The sequence below is a fragment of the Panicum hallii genome, chromosome 6 (genome assembly GCF_002211085.1).
Source record: "Panicum hallii strain FIL2 chromosome 6, PHallii_v3.1, whole genome shotgun sequence".
Taxonomy (NCBI): Eukaryota; Viridiplantae; Streptophyta; class Magnoliopsida; order Poales; family Poaceae; genus Panicum; species Panicum hallii.
In genome coordinates, this window is record NC_038047.1 from 45,671,589 (window position 1) to 45,687,920 (window position 16,332).

At 51.3% G+C, this 16,332-nt stretch overlaps 4 protein-coding genes across 6 annotated transcripts; 2 read left to right on the plus strand and 2 right to left on the minus strand.

Moving 5' to 3' along the window:
- Positions 1–5,334: 5,334 nt before the first annotated feature.
- Positions 5,335–6,089, minus strand: LOC112897595 (mitochondrial import receptor subunit TOM9-2-like). The gene has a single exon (XM_025965942.1). The coding sequence runs from the start codon at positions 6,009–6,011 to the stop codon at positions 5,739–5,741; it is 273 nt and encodes a 90-aa protein (XP_025821727.1). The 5' UTR covers positions 6,012–6,089; the 3' UTR covers positions 5,335–5,738.
- A 163-nt stretch (positions 6,090–6,252) lies between these two features.
- On the plus strand, positions 6,253–10,979 carry LOC112897590 (probable inactive histone-lysine N-methyltransferase SUVR2). Of its 3 annotated transcripts, none has more exons than XM_025965935.1 (10): positions 6,253–6,508; positions 6,617–6,666; positions 7,055–7,314; positions 7,430–7,829; positions 8,151–9,184; positions 9,650–9,915; positions 10,019–10,085; positions 10,172–10,222; positions 10,412–10,505; positions 10,598–10,979. In XM_025965935.1, exons 1-10 carry the CDS (start codon positions 6,432–6,434, stop codon positions 10,627–10,629), a joined length of 2,331 nt encoding a protein of 776 aa, XP_025821720.1. In that variant the 5' UTR covers positions 6,253–6,431; the 3' UTR covers positions 10,630–10,979. The 3 variants fall into 3 exon arrangements, with proteins under 3 accessions (XP_025821720.1, XP_025821721.1, XP_025821722.1); XM_025965936.1 differs by having other exon boundaries at positions 6,626–6,666; XM_025965937.1 differs by lacking the exon at positions 6,617–6,666.
- Positions 10,980–11,227: 248 nt separating this feature from the next.
- LOC112897594 (protein PROTON GRADIENT REGULATION 5, chloroplastic) lies at positions 11,228–12,236 on the plus strand. The gene is made up of 2 exons (XM_025965941.1): positions 11,228–11,648; positions 11,756–12,236. Exons 1-2 carry the CDS (start codon positions 11,373–11,375, stop codon positions 11,858–11,860), a joined length of 381 nt encoding a protein of 126 aa, XP_025821726.1. The 5' UTR covers positions 11,228–11,372; the 3' UTR covers positions 11,861–12,236.
- Positions 12,237–12,258: 22 nt separating this feature from the next.
- LOC112898407 (exocyst complex component EXO84A-like) lies at positions 12,259–14,894 on the minus strand. Its single transcript, XM_025966730.1, has 3 exons — positions 14,694–14,894; positions 14,438–14,535; positions 12,259–14,368 (listed from the first exon to the last, which is right to left on the minus strand). Exons 1-3 carry the CDS (start codon positions 14,892–14,894, stop codon positions 12,259–12,261), a joined length of 2,409 nt encoding a protein of 802 aa, XP_025822515.1.
- Between the last annotated feature and the right edge of the window lie 1,438 nt (positions 14,895–16,332).

Genomic DNA, 16,332 nt, shown 5'->3' on the forward strand with positions numbered 1-16,332 from the left:
TTTCACTGAGAGGACCTCCCGGCGAAGGGCCTTGACGTCCCGTCGGGAGACGAGCTCCGAACTGCCACCGTACATAACGTACAGCTTCTTGCGGCGCTCGTCCCCGCCGGACTCGGAATCGGACTGCTGGAACAGTCCCTTGAGGTCTTTATTGGGGGTTTGATACCCCAACTCCCTCTCAGTCGCAGCTGCGTCGGCATCAGAGGCTTTCTCCTTGCCGGACCGCCGCGGAGGGGAGGAGCCTTCCTTGGGGGTTTGGTCACGCCTCTTGCTGAGACGCTCCGCGAGCTTCTGGATCTCGCGGCACTCAGCGGCGCTGTGGCGAGCCCCAGGATGGACAGGGCACGACCCTGGGTCGGTGCGCTGTTGTCGTGGGCGCTTGCCACGGGAGTTCTGGCCCCCGGTCGTCGCGGCTGCAACGGCCGGACCCCCAATCCGTGACTTGTCGAAGCCACGGTTCTTCTTTTTGCCGCTGCCCGGCGCAGCGACACTGGGCCCACTCGTTTGAGCAGGTCCCGCCTGGGTTGCAGAGTGCCATGCACGGCCTTCTGCAGCCCGGGCGCACTTGTCCGCCAGAGCGAACAGGGTGGTGACGGCTTCCACCTGGTGGGTCGCCAGCTTCTCTAGCATCTTCTCGTCTCGGACCCCCTGTCGGAAGGCCGTGATAATAGATGCATCGGAGATACGTGGGATGGTTCCACGTACCTTAGTGAAGCGGGAGATGAAGGCCCGGAGGGTTTCCCCGGGTTGTTGCCTCACGGCGTGGAGGTGGGCCTCCACGCCATGCTGCTGGTACGCACTGGCGAAGCTCGCCGTGAACTGTGCGCAGAGTTCACCCCAGGACTGGATGGATCCCGGGGTAAGGTTCATGAGCCAGGTCCGGGCCGGCCCGGTCAAGGCTACATGAAAGTAACTTGCCATGACGGCTTCGTTACCTCCAGCCGCCGTGATGGCGGTGATGTAGACCTGCAGGAACTCTGACGGGTTGGAGGACCCGTCATATTTTTCCGGCAGGTGAGGCCGAAACTTGGACGGCTAGGCAACCGCGCGAAGGTGGTCTGCGAGCGCTGCGCAGCCCACGCCCGACACCGGTGCCTGGGTGAGTCCTTGCGGCCTCACCGTAGCCGCATCGAGCTCAGGGGCAAGGTTCCGACCCTCAATGTTGAGCCGTCGGTTACGTGCTCGCTCGATGGAGATCCTGGCATCCTCTCCCGCATGCCTGCGGTTGAGCTCCGCCCGGAGATCCTCGGTCCGTGCACTCCTCACTGATGGTGAGTGCACAGAACCGGATGCGCCGCCCTGACGACGGCGCTGCCTGGACACAGATCCCCCCGCTGAGCCTGGGGAAGCCTGTGCCAGGTTGAGGAGGCGGTCGACGTCGTCACGCCATTGTCTGTGCGCGTCTGGCGACGCCGCCTCACCAGGGGGGTTGCGGAGCAACTCCCTGGCTGCCATGAGGGGCCCGCTCGGTGGGAGCACCGATTGGGCCACGGAGTCCCGCTCCGCTGCGCGTGGTGGAGCAGCACGCGGAGCCACCCTGGAGGCGTGACGGCGCGAGGCGTGTGGCGCTGTCGACGCCACTTCTTCCCCGATCAGGAGGTCATGGTGACCATTTTCCTGCGCCATCGAGGTCGTGAAGGTCGACCGAGCGCAAACCAAACCTAAGCCCCCTACCTGGCGCGCCAAATGTCGGAGGAATGCTCCAGCCGGGTGGCGGAAAGCACCCGCCTAATCCTAGTTAAGGATGGGTTTGGAGGGGACTCAGGAGCGCTCGATCGGTGGACAGATGAACGCAGGAAGGACACGCAGATCTAGAGTGGTTCGGGCCGCCGTAGCGTAATACTCTACGTCCACTTTGGTGTTGTATTGGCTGCGTGAGCCTGAATGGAAAGCAGCCTAAGCTTGTGTGTGTGCAACCTGGAACTTAGAACGTCTAGTGTGAGTGTTTTTGATCCCGTGTTCTAACGAGTGCATTCTCCCTTTTATAGTCCAAGGGGGATGCTTACACTGAGCGGGACCCCGACATGTGGGTCCGGCCAACAGGAGCTTGTTCTACGAGAGATATGGAGGTCATCTCCTCGAGCTCCTCTCCGTAGTCCTCCCGATCGGGGAGTTGATGTGCGTATCCACAGTCGGGATACGGCCGTGTACAGCCTTGTCTTGTACAGTGTTCGGTGTCAGCGTTGCCCAACAGTGAAGCCGTGCTGTCACTGTTGGGATCGAACCTCCAGTCAGGGGGCGAGCCAGCGCTGACTCGTGCCATGCGCACTGTTACAGCGCAAGCCTTTGCACGCCTATCACAGGCCATCATCACGCGCGCAGCACCGTGACGGGACTGTACACAGTCCGCGCACTGCGCGCGGTGATGCGACGCGCCGCCTTCAGATCAGGCGGGCTTACCGTGGTGTCAGCTTACCTGCCCCGTGTGTCAGTGGCAGGCCGCACCTTTTGACCTTGGCGCGCCCAACTCAGCTACCGCATTAAATGCTGGTAGGTGGAGAGGCGACCCGTAAGGGGCCTTCGGCCGCAGGCACGCGGCGGGGTCAGCCCCGCTCCTCCCGCCGGGCAGCACATGGCGGCACCGGACCCCTTCCCGGGGGAAAGAGGGGTCCGGGGCCCCCGTGGCCGGCCGGAGCGGGCTGGCCTGTGATGGTCTGGCCATCACTCGTGGCGGCCCCGGACCTCCCAGGGGAGGCCGGGTCCGCAGGGGTTACCCGAGAGCTCTCCCGCCCACGTGGGTGTGCAGAGGTCCCGGACCTCACGGAACTCGGGGAGGGTCCGGAGACCGTGGTCCCAGCTGTCAGGCCCGGAGGCCGTATGCCACGTGGCCCAGAGGCGAGGGGGAGCGTGGATTACGAGAAGTCCCAGGGCCTGGACACCCTAGCAGGAGGTACCCCTATCTGTATGTACCGACATATGCATATATATGTTGTTGTGTCAACTTGTGTGCGTAAGGACACTTTCCTTCATCAGTGTGTGCAGACAAGTACTTTCCTTCAAACGTTGCTGTTCATCTATGCACAAGAATGCAAAATGAGCCATCCAACTAAACAGCTGTAAACGCAAAAAAGCTGTAAACGCAAAAAAGCTGTAAACGCAAAAACCTGACTATCTAAACACCTGTAAATGCAAAAAGGTGTAAAATTTTACACATGCAATTTTGCGTTTTGCCTTTTTGCCTTTACACCGGAACTAAACAGGCCCCAACTCCACAAGGCCTGGGCGCCTGGCTACATGATGATGAGATGAGATGAGATGATGAGGCCCGGGGTCAGCTAGACCTCAGTCAGTCAGAGTCAGAGCTCCACCTATCCCTTGCTCAATTTAATGTCGATCGTCTCTTCCTCTATCACTTTCATCTGTTACCAGATCGGATTCGATTTTCGTTTTCAGATTTTGGCAAGGAAGAACGGATTCGATTTGATTGGAGTTAGTTGGAGATCGATGCCTGTACATTAGCGTTTTCCTTTTGCTTAATTAATCCAATTGACAAGACAGATGACGGGAGTTGAATCACATCTTATATTATGTTGTAAAATAAGCTGTGCAAAGGTAAGTATTTCTGTTGCACAAAAGCATATATAGATAGATATTGAATTCCAACTGAATGAATGAATGAATGATTGGGGAGTGCCTACATATATCCCCCCGCAGATGCTTCCAAGACAGAGGAAGGGTGCGTTTGTTTTCTAGGTTCTAAAGTTTAGATCCGTCACATCAAAGAGAATCTTATCATTTAGAAGTATTAAATAAAATCTAATTACAAAACTAATTGCAGAACCCCAGAGCTAATTCGCGAGACGAATCTAATGAGGTATATTAGTCCATGATTAGCGGATGATTACTGTAGCATCACTGTGGCAAATTATGGATTAATTAGGCTCATTAAATTTGTCTCGGGAATTAGCACCCATCTGTGCAAAAAGTTTTATAATTAGACTTTATTTAATACTAAATGATAAGATTCTTTTTGATGTGACGGATCTAAACTTTAGAGGGTAAGAAATGAACGCACCCAAAGTAGCCGCAGAGGCTCTCTTGGAATTTGATCGCTAGAGAAGAAAGCTGATCAGAGTTGCACCAAGGTATATGATTACGGGTGTGCTTTCCAACACCGAGTCTATTCCTCTATCATCTTCAACTTATTAATCTATAATCACAGGGTAGGAGCTACACTACACTACACTACACTAAAATAAAAGAAAGCCTAACATGCTGTAAATAAAACATAATAAAATATCAATCCGAAAAAACTGGCCATACACGCGTCGAATTTTTCGTTTCAGACTTGCACATTGTCTGGAGCTGTATAAAATGGCAGTCTGTTTTGAAGTTCATGACTGATTATGTTTGGATTTACAATTTTGAATAGGTTTGACTAATAAATTAGTTTCTGTTTCTGTCCTTGTTTTCAGGCAAATTTGAGAATAAGTGCAGATGGAGTAGGGTCCATAATAAGTGGCAGTTTACTGCTAGGTAGAGCCAAAGTTATACCACCCGATGAGCTCATAGATACAACTGGTGCAGGAGATGCATTCGTTGGAGCAGTTCTACATGGTGAGATGGTTGCAGATTGCAGGTTACCGAGACAGTTTTGAAATCTTCATTACACAGCCTGATTGTTCTTTTTTTTTGGGGGGGGGGGGTGGATATTAGGTTTATGCACCAGCATGCCACCAAATAGGATGCTGCCTTTTGCAGCTCAAGTAGTAAAGGCACTTTAAAATTTTCTAGTCTTTCTAAATGAAACTAGTTGAAGAGGGATGCTGCCTTTTGCAGCTAAGGTAGTAAAGCCACTTTAAGAATTTTCTAGTCTTTCTAAATGAAACTAGTCGAAGAGGGAAGTTGCCACAAGAAATTGCACATTGCATTCCATGGTTTGCTTTCGTTACCTTACAAATCGAAGTGTCTGTGCAAAATTTGCAGGCTGGTTGTGGTTGCAGAGGTTTGGGGGCTCGAAGCAGCCTACCTTACAGCAAAGACCTGCACCTGGCAGGCTATTGAACTGAATTCAGAACGATCCGCCTGCTTTGCATGCTTCTAAATATTCCAATCAGATACAGGAATGATATGTGCAATAAAAGGAAAAACAAAGGTGAAGCCTGCACCTGTAGCTGTAAAACTACTGCAGATCAACAATGTGATGCCCACGGGCTATGTTCTGTTCGATGCCTATGAAAACCTCTTCTTTTAGAACTTCTGTTTACCCACTTATTATCTTTGTACGAAGATGTATGCACTATTACATCTGATTAAAAACAGGATATATGCACATATCAACGACAATCATCCCAAATTGGTTGCTTCATCATGCAGGCAGAAGATGGAACAGAATTGCAGTAGCAACCAGATTATTCAATTCACATACAGGATGATGGACAGACATGATGATGGATGGATGGATGGATACTAAATTATTCAGATTCAATCGCAGGCATTGCAACAATAACAAGAAGCAGCCTATTATAGTGTAGTGTAGTGCTGACAAACACAAGCAAAGCAGGCACAATTGATTAAGGGATCCCCTTGGTTCTCATGGAAGGAAGGAAGGCAAACCGAACTAGAGTTGTTGCATGCTAGTAGAGTAAGCATTCTTATAATCTCATCAACGACTGCTCGACTGGATAAATCCCCCCATCCCTCTCGACCACAACTTGAACTGCTACTACCAGAGCAAGTAAATGAAGGCGCAGGCACCAAGGGAGGAGAGGATTACACGAGGAGCGAGCGATCCTAATCTACTTGCTCGGCGGCGGCGGGCCTCCCAGCAGCGTCTGCTGCTGCAGCTCGAGGTCGTTGAGCTGCTGCTCCCGATCCATCTCGATGATGAGCGGCACCACGAGCACCAGGAAGGTGGTGCCCGCGATCCACGCCGCCTTGCCCGTGCTCCGGAGCAGCTTCTTGGCCATGGTGGCAGCCTCGCGACCGTGCGCCGCCACCTGCGACCGGGAGAGGGCGGCCAGGAAGCCGTCCCCGCCGTCGCGCTTGCCGAGGGCCGAAGAAGGCGGCATGGAGATCTAGGGTTTCGTCTTCTTCTCTTCTAGAAGGTAGGAGGGGAAGGGGGATGCGACGGCGCCTGCCTTGCCTGCCATCTGCTTATTACTTGTATGCTGCAATCTGGGCCGGCTGGCTGGGGTTGGGCTTGAACTGGGCCATTGGGCTTTGGCTCGGCCGGCGGCCGGCCCAAATCATGATGGAGGCCTGCCTGCCGTCGCCGTCGCTTCCTTCCTTTTCTTCTCGTCTCCTCGACCTCCCCGTCGCCTCGTCGCCTTCCCTTGTTGGTTGGGGGCGGAGCCGCGAAGAGAAACAAGTCGGAGAGAGAGAAAACCCGCCCTCCTCGGCTCCTCCGTCGTCTTCTTCCCAGGTCCGTTGAGGTCGGCGAGCGAATCATGCATGCGCAGCTGTAGGATAGGATAGGATCATGGGATTGAATGCCTCCCCCTCCTAATTACAATCAATCCCTCTCCCTTCCTTTCCGCTTCCTCCACTCAGTTCCGCTGAGGTTCAGGTGCGTTCCTCCTCTTCTTCCCTCTCCTCTTACGTACTACTCACTCATTCATCTTCTTGTCTTGTGGATTCAATGCGGTGGATTCCCCCGCCTACTGGCCTGCTCTAGGCGTTTCAGGCTGGAGTATCTTTCATTTAGGCACATCCATCCATTCATTGGTACTGTTCCTCTCTGCATCCAACTTTATTTCTCCATCCCTTTCTTTCTTTCTTTTTTTGTTTTGGTTATGATGAAAGAATTTGGCTAGGGTACTAACTCATGTTCTTTTGGGTGCGATCTGATATGTCCTGATGATTCTCACATTTGGGATTCGTATCCTCCTTTGCTTATTCGCTCCTCACTTATGCAAAAAAAAATCACGCCTCTCTCACTATCAGTCTATTATTACGACACACTGGGGGATCTCTTTCTCCCATGGGTTTTGTATCACCTAATGCCACTACTGTGCTAGTAGGATCATTCCACCGTCATGCTTTGTGTGCATTACCTGCACTAGTTTACTTGCCCCGATTAAGTGGATCACCACTTTCTTGCCCATGCTGCCAGGCACAAGCAACTCGGATCAACCGGCCAACCATCGTCCCCCTCCTTCATCCAACATGGGTGCCAAAACCGACAGGGCCAGGAGGGCCTTGGACGCCATGAAGCTGCTCGGCTTCTCCAAGAAGCAGGCCACCCCCGTGCTTAGGCGACTCCTCAAGATCTTCAACGACAACTGGGAGCCCATCGAGGACGAGTGCTACCGCGCCCTTGCTGATGCCATCCTCGATGCGCAAGACGACAACCAAACCCCTGCCTCCCAACAGGTCATGCATTCTCCATTCTACTGCATTGCATCATTCATCGTACAACCTTATCAACAGACGTCCCCATCCTTTTACTCATCCTTACTGTCGGTACATTCTTGGTCTTTTCTATTAGGGGACGGAAGCAGCCCAGGAGGATTTGGAGCCTCATGTCACAACAAGGGATGATCGGCGCAGCTATGCTTCTGCAGGTGAAGATGGTAATGAAACCCCCCTGGTCAAGAGGCCCAGGATGGGCACAGCTGAGTTCGGACATGAATTGCAGCCTGGACCATGGCAATCCATTGGTTCCGCCCAAGGTGCTCTGTCTGCTTCACCAGAAACCAGCTGTCGGCAGAACAGGTCTTTGACTCTAGCACAGCAAGCTGCCGACCATGGAGATCCCTCACCTATCGGTGATGCTCTCATCTTGAAAGAACCCAAATCTGAGCCACAAATCAATGCAGCACAAGGCAAAGCCTGTCGAGATGCTCGAGCTGCCTCCGATGCCATAGACTTCAACGTTGGCTCTTCAGGTACTTGGGTTTTTCCTGCAGGCCTCAAAATACTCAACATCATGTTTAATCAAATTGAAAGTTCCAGTAGGACCTCTTGAGTTGCACCCTGCAACTCTTATAGACATGTTGTAGGAAGCATTTTGACCAATCACAGTCTGCATTCAGTTTCCTTTAGTAATGTCCTTATTCTGATCTTATTTGACGAATAGCCATCGAGCCTCAGGCGACAACCCCCCCCCCCCTTCTCTCCTTCACAAGCACAAAAATAGTTTTTTTTCTATCTTTTGTAAAACTTTTATTAGGTGGCGAAAATATGATAACTGGTCAACCAAACTCCAGGTGCTGGTGCAAGAGGCAGCGTAGTCAACCAAGCTCAAAGTCTTGATAGCAGCCTACAAGCGGTCCCAATGCACAATAACGGGGTAGTGTCTACAGTTCAAAATACTCAGGACGCATCTTCTGTGGAGGTTGATGTGGCTTCTTCCACCAATGGTGAGGTGAAGATGTCATTGAAATGCAACTTGGATCTTTCAAAATTCAGCATCAATATGGAGGATGTTTTCAAAATGGTGGAGGAGAAGTGCCTTCACTCATACAAGGTGCTACCTCCAGATTTTTCTATTGGCAAGCTGATGAGTGAGGTATGCCAATCTGTTGCACAGTTGGGTACTATGCATTCTGATGTTCATAGCAACAGTGGCAGCTTGCATAAAGAGGCTGTTGCTCCTTTTGTGAAGCCAATCGCTTGTAAGGCTGCTGTGGGTATAAATGATAAAGGTGCTGGAGGGTCATCAGTGCTTGAATCCTCAGAACCTTGTTTGCAGAATTCTATTGTTGCTTGGGATCCTGAGTTAGCAAATTGTAAGCGAAGGACAACCCATGATGTTACTGATATATCCAAAGGGGAAGAGCGGGTAAGGATAACCGTAGTAAATGAATTTGGCAGCGAGACATGTCCTCCATCCTTCTTTTACATACCAAGAAATCTTGTCTTCCAAAATGCTTATGTGAACATCTCGATTGCTCGGATTGGCGATGAAGACTGCTGTGCTGATTGTTCTGGCAACTGTTTGTCAGCGTCACTTCCATGTGCTTGTGCAAGAGCAGTTGGGGGCGATTTTGTGTATACACCTGAGGGCCTGCTTAAGACAGCATTCCTTGATGAATGGACCTCCGTTAATCGTTTCCCAGAAAAGCAGCATAGTTTCTATTGTAAAGCTTGCCCTCTTGAAAGATCTAAGAATGAAGCCTCACCAGATCCATGTAAAGGTCATCTTGTTAGAAAATTCATTAAAGAATGCTGGAGTAAATGTGGATGTGGCATGCAGTGTGGAAATCGTGTGATTCAGCGTGGTATAACATGCAGATTGCAGGTATTTTTTAAGAGATTTGCAGATTAACACTGCTTTAATTATTCTATGGCGCTCCTTTCTAGATGGTAGTCACTGACAGCTTCTTAATGTGCAATATTTGCCCGTTCTTTCTTCGCTGAAGAATGACCATTGCATCGAAATGCCTTCTTTTCTGTGCTATATGCTTGCCATCTGTATTGCTCAGTTTTTTAAATAGCGGCGCTATAGCGGTTTCGTGGAGCAGACGCTATGACCACTGCAGAAATAGCGGATCTAATAGCGGTTTGAGAACCTGCCGCTAAATCATATAGTCTGCTATTTGTACATTGACGTTGCTTGGTTCGTCGCAAATGATATCAAAACTTACTATATGTTCCTGAATTTTTTATCTAGTTGATGGTTCATTTGTTTGTTCCTGCAACTTAGGCTTCAGTTTTGTTGCTTGACCATGACTATTCCTTAATATCGCTTTATTCCATTGTATAGGTGTTTTTTACACGCGAGGGGAAGGGCTGGGGACTACGCACCCTGGAGGATCTCCCAAAAGGTGCCTTTGTCTGTGAATATGTTGGAGAGGTACTAACAAGCAGTGAATTGTATGAAAGAGCAATCGAAAATGCAAGAAACGGTAAACATATGCACCAAGTGCTCCTGGATGCTGATTGGGGTTCAGAAGGCATATTGAGGGATGAAGAGGCTCTTGGCATTGATGGAACGTTTTATGGGAACGTCGGGCGATTCATCAACCACAGGTATCGCACATTCCTGGTTGTAAATGTCTTGCCATAGTTTGTGTAGTCGCTCTATGCTCTCCTCTAGTACATTTTCAGTAACTAACCAATACTATATGACTAGATGCTATGATGCAAATTTAGTTCAGATCCCGGTCGAAGTTGAGACGCCTGATCATCATTATTACCATGTAAGTGATGCGCAGCTAATTGATGTTAGTGTGTGAAAAGAGCAAGAGCCCTGCATGCTGATGAATTAATAATTGTTGTTGCGCAGCTGGCACTTTTCACAACCAAGAAAGTGGAGGCATTTGAGGAGTTAACATGGGTAAGTGTCTCATGATTTTGGTTACCAGATTCATAGCAGCCGGTGTTCAACTTCTTGCTAATATTGCATCTGGAATGCGTTGTTTCTTTTCTTTTTTCTTTTTTTTTCTTTCATGCGTTTTGGCCATCTGTTGAGATACATGCTTAGTGTGCTGATTCACAAGGTAAATGTTTGGAATTGTGATTTCAGGATTATGGCGTTGATTTTGATGATGTGGGTGGCCCCTGTAAAGCATTCCGATGCATGTGCGGAAGCAGATACTGTCGTGATCCGAAGAGTCCAAGTGCGTAGCCAGTTTTAGTGCTTAATTAAAGCAGAAATTTTCTTTTGATGCAAATGTGGAATCATGTATGTATGATGGTTTGTTTTTGGCAGGGAGGATGGATAGAGCAGCTGGGCGAAACTAGGGACTACCAACTTTTGCTTGGTGGGGGCTTGGAGATGTGCAGCCTAAACTTGTTAGTGTAGACTGTAGGTAGATGGGGATGAGTGATGATATTTTGGATGCAAGCCTGAGGCTGAGGGGTTCAGCAGCACTAGCTACCTGTTTATGTTTATTGGCATGTAGATGTACTCCGTAGTAGTGGAAGAAAGAACCCCTCCAACTTATGCCATGTCCGTATGCATTTTCATTTTACCTGGCATCATGCCATGCTGGGATGGACCATGATCTTTTGAGCTGAGTAACTAATAGCTAGAGTACAGCAGTATTTATCTCTGCATGAGCTGAATACAGTGGTTTGGTTGAAGCTGAGCAGCCATGGAGCGGAATGCCCTGGCAACACGTGGTCAGGCAGAGTCTGACGTGTCAGCGGGGCAGTGGCTGTGTGTTGCTGCCCAGGAACTCCTCATCCGCTGGAGTGGAGTTGTTGCTGTGCTGACCACCACCAGACGTTTGTTTGGGAAGCCGATCGATTTCTTGGCGGAGGGACGGCGGGTGTGGTGTGGTGTGGCTTGCTCCCCACCACAAAGCAAGCAGAGAGCTCCCACCCTTCTTCCTCCATCTCTTCTTCCACCCTTGCTCGGACCATTCATTGCCTGCCTTCTATTTTCCTTGGACATTGCTGTGCTTGGGCGAGCGAGGTAGCCATTCTATCCTCCTATAGGAACAACAACAAGAGGAAGAAGGACACGGCACGGGCATCAGGGCATGGCGGCCGCTGTGTCCTTCTCCCGGCTGCGGGCCCTCCCCACGTGGTCCAGCTCCGTGTCCGGCTCCGGCGACGACCACCCCCACTCCTACCCCGTGGTGGCCATGTCGCGGCCCCGGTCTAGTGCGCGGCCGCTTCGGTCGTCGGCGCGGATGATGGGCAACGTGAACGCCGGGAAGGGTCTGTTCGCGCCGCTGGTGGTGGTGGCGCGCAACATCATCGGCCGCAAGCGCTTCAACCAGCTGAGGGGGAAGGCAATCGCACTGCACTCGCAGGTGGGTCGCGACCGCGCTTGAGCATGTTTGTTTTTCATCGAGAAGTCCCTCTCTCCTTGCTCCTTGCTGGTCTCTAGCTCGTAACCGAATCGAATCGAATCAAGCAGGTCATCACTGAGTTCTGCAAGACCATCGGCGCCGACTCCAAGCAGCGGCAGGGCCTCATCCGCCTCGCCAAGAAGAACGGGGAGAAGCTCGGATTCCTGGCCTGATCCATGACACTCTCTCCCTATATATATAATTAAATTATATATATATATGTACACACACATACTGTATGTGCTACTTATGAGTGAAAGTACAAGTACTCCGTCCATCATCCAGTACTCCGTCCAGTGGTGAAGAGAAAAAAAGAAAACAAGTGATCGAGATGCTTCTGTTCCATTATTCAGTTTCAGATGCTTCGCAAGTGATCGATGCTAGCTAGTAGCTGCTTGTTGCTTCTTCATTTATGTATGTTCTTGGACATTGCGTAGTAGCATTTCATTTCATTCAGGACCTGATTGATGGGATGACGATGCGTCCCAATCCCATTCCCAGCATGCATGTACGTCAATTATTATTACAAGGAGCTAGTATTTGTATTCATTCGATCCATCGGTTTTTATGTTCACTGCCATCTGGGCCTGCTGCTCCCCGCCGCCGCCTTCTTCCTGCTCCGGCGCGCTCTGGGAGGAGCTGCCGCCGTGACAGGAACAGGAGTTGCCTGCCGCCGCCTCCTGCTGTCGCTGTCGTCGCAGCCCACAGTAAGCATAAGCATACTGTGCTTCTCTTCATCGGCTTCCTCGATGCTTACGAACTCGTCGCTGGACTTGGCATCCTCATACCCTTGGTGCGCGGCTGCTGAATCCCTGCTGCTTGGCATGTCGTCGAATTCGGACTCGAATTCCTCCGTAGCATCCTCTGCTACTGCTGCCTCTTCTCCTCCTTCTTCTTCTTCATTTAGGGAAGCCGATGAGGTCGTCATGTTCTGCTGCTGCTGCTGCAGCAGCAGCACTTGATGCACGGCATGTTTTGCCGCATCGGCAGCCCAGCCCTCCTCCCCACCATTCTCTGCTGCTGCTGCTGCTCTCCGAAGCAGCTCCCGTGCACTGGCCGTGATGTCGAAACCGCCAAGCTGCGCAATTTCTAGGAGGAAGTGGACGTCCAGCTGGGCCTGGGCGCCATGGCCGATCCACGACTCCGGCGGGTTGCTCGAGAGCCAGGAGATAAGCGCCTCCATCAGCTCCTGCAGCAGCTCCTTCATGGTCCCGTCGTCGCCGCTCAGGATGCCACCGCCGTACGCATCCTTGAGCCGCCTCACCCGAAGGAACACCGCCTGGAAAGCCAAAGATGGCATCATCTCTGGTGGTGCTGCTGCTGGTGGTGTTCCTCCCTCCTCCGCCACCTGATGAGGCGGCGCTGGCAATGCCGCCATTGCCATGGTGCCTCGTATGAATTGCTGGCAGAAGCAGCTCCACACCTGCCCGGCCGCTTCTTTGATCAGGCTGCCCACTTGTCTCTGTGCTGACGCTGTCCACGCCATGGTCGGGAGCAGGGACACCAACGTGGAGCAGTTGACCAGCACGGAGAGCTGCCACATGTACTGCTGCTCGTCGTCGTCAGCAGCTTCCTTCTTGTTTGGGAATGATGGGATGATGAGCTCCTCCTCTAATAGGTCTATGATGGAGCGCACGTACTCCCTGAACAAGTCTGCAACAAGTTGCGCGGCGTCGTCGTCCATGCCAAGACCAAGACTTTGCAACGGGCAGGCTACGCCGTCCACGACCTCCTGTACGAGGGTCACGAATTTCCTTCCGCTGGCTGTCAGCAGGCAGTAGCGATGCTCACCTGCAGCAGCAGCAGCCTGCGCCGGCATCAGGAGGAACCGGCCCAGCACCCAGCTGGCGTCAGAGGCCACCAGCAGCCGGACCACCTCCTTGAGATGCCTGCCATACGCGTCCAGGACCTCCCGGATGCAGGGCGCCATGAGGCCAGCCACATCTTGCTCGGAGGCGATGCCGAGAGGCCTCAGCAGGGAAGAGTAGGACACCGCGCACGCCGCGGCCTCCAGTGCCAGAGCCAGGCTCGGAGAAGGCGGCATGGATCTCACGTACTCGGAGAAGGCGGCGCTGAAATCCTCCATCTCCTCCCTCGCCCATCGTCGGAGCTGAGGGGTGTAGGGGGACGGGTGCCCGTGCAGCGCCACGAAGCACCTCGACGCGTCGGCAATGGAGGAGAAGACCATGCGCGCGAGGTCCTTGATGTAGTGACCTGCCGCTGCTTGCTGTGACGATAGGCCCTCCACGCTCGCACTACGGTACGAGCTGAAGAGCAGGTGGTTGGCCCGCTCCGGATCGCCGAGCCTGCACAGGCCGGAGAGCGCCTTGAGTAGCTCCGGCCGTGGCGTCCGCGGGTTGCCGGCCACGGAAGCCAAGCGGTCGGCGACCCTTGCCTTCCTGGCGGACAGGGCGGCGTCATTGGCGGTGCAGCCGCCCTGCTGCCTCTGCAGGAGCTCCAGGGCCTCTTCCATCCGGTGCTCGGACAGAAGCACGTCCAGTTCCAGCTCCAGCTCCAGCTCCTCGTCGTCGTGCCCCATGTCGGCCTCGTCCTCGTCCTTGGAACCAGCAAGCAGCAAGCAGCAGTTGCTGCTGACATGCTGGATCATCCGACTGTGTGCTATGACCTGATGTTTCAGGCGGTGGACGTCCTTGTCCAGATCACCAGCTTCTTGCAACATCCTGCTCGATCGATCGGTCAGATACGTACTCAGGATGGAGTGAAGGAATTGAAGCAATGCAAATACCTACCTAATGAAGGAGAGGTAGCTGAGATAGACATTAGCGCGGAAGTCTTGCTCCGAGGCCTTCTTGATCTCCAGGAGCTCAGAGCACAGGTGTTGTATGCCCTGATCGATCGAACGAATTAGTATTCATTCCATTATTGGTTAGTTAGAAATATCCACCGATCCCCATGCATCGGTCATACAAGCAAGCGCCATGCACGGTCATACATACAGGCAGTAAGCCAGTAACAAGATGGATGGAGAGGAACTAATAACGGAACCTTTGCAGTCATGGAGTGGAGTCCCAGGTGCAGCCGGTAGTCCTCCTCCTCTTCGTCTTCCTCCTCCTCCTCCTGCTCCGTGGCGGTGTCGTCAATGTCAGGTGATGCCGTCCCGCTGCCATCGTCATGGACATCGTCGTCGTCGTAGTCGTCCTCCGCCTCTGCGATTCCGCCGCGGCGGTGCCTCCTCAGAGACGCCATGACGTACGATAGATGGAAGCAAATTAATCAAGGATCGATGCCTTTGCTTGCATGCGCTGCTGGCCGGGTCTCTTTCATGCTGCGCGAGCATCTCTAGTTGTATGAGACGAACGGCGACGACGACTACAAGATCGATCGATATACAATGCTGGCTGCCGGCGGCCGGCCATTGTATATCTCGCCACGCATCACGTACCATTTGGCATGCTTGTACCCATATCTTTTCACCACTAACTAGCTAGTACATAATAAATAAATTATATTTGACACGAATCCATCATTGGAGCTAAATTCTTTAGGTAATATCTTCACTGCAGCTGGCCGTAATTTTACCGGTCCGTACCCACCTTTTACATCGATTCCCTTACACATCAAGTAGACTAGACACACCTCACGTGGAATCATCTAGTCCTCTCATTTTTCTTTTAGTATACATCCCGTATTGAATTCTAACTCAATGGTAGCTGCTCAACTAGAGTGGGGATTTTTATCTCCCACGGCAGCACATGCAAGCAATTTCAAAACAGTTTTTTAACCGGCCATCCTCGCATATGTTTCAACAATATTTTCAAAGATATATAAACTGCTTATGTAGATTAGAAAAATACCAACATAAATTAGTAAAAATGCTCAATTGACTTGCTAAAGTTGCCTATGATTAGAAATAAACACTCACCTACCCAACACAATTATTTGCTACTATCCTCTAATTATCTTTTAAATATCAACGTCAAAATTCACTCGACTAAACTCAAGCGGGTCAAGCAACATTTTGCAAAGCGAAGTAAATTAGAATACACTAAAAAATATTTTCTCACAAAAAGAATATATCTTCGAAATATAGTGGTGTGTGATCTTGTTTTGAAGCTCTTATTGAAACGAGCGCAATTGTGCCATTGGATGCTCGATTTTGAAGCTACAATATTCTCTTTTTAAAAAATTGTGTGCATGCGCGCACTTGCCTGTTCTCTTTCTTCTCGTCACGTATGTTATCCTTTTTCTTTTCTCTCTCTACCCCTCGCATGCATGCAGAATGGAGATAACCCTACGGAGAGCTTATAATACAGTCCAATTCTCCAAGTCATTTTAGCTAACATGATCAGCGTGCCACTAAGTTGCATCTGCAGGATCGAGTTGAACTAATGCTGGATATATTAAGGTAGATGTCCACGGCTCCTAGATCACCATTGCATGCACCGCGGCCACTGCGGCTGTCCAATGCCGACGACGCCGTCGCCCGTCGGCCGGGTACCACACCAGCTTAATTACGTCCATAAATGCCTGCGACTCATATGTTGATTGCATCCATTATATATGCAACTGCGTGCTACATATGTGGCCAAAAACTCATAACTTGAATCATTATATTTCGAGTCTGAGGCTGAAGGGGATTGCAGGCTCACTACTCATAATGGGGACACCAGTATTATAGCTACAC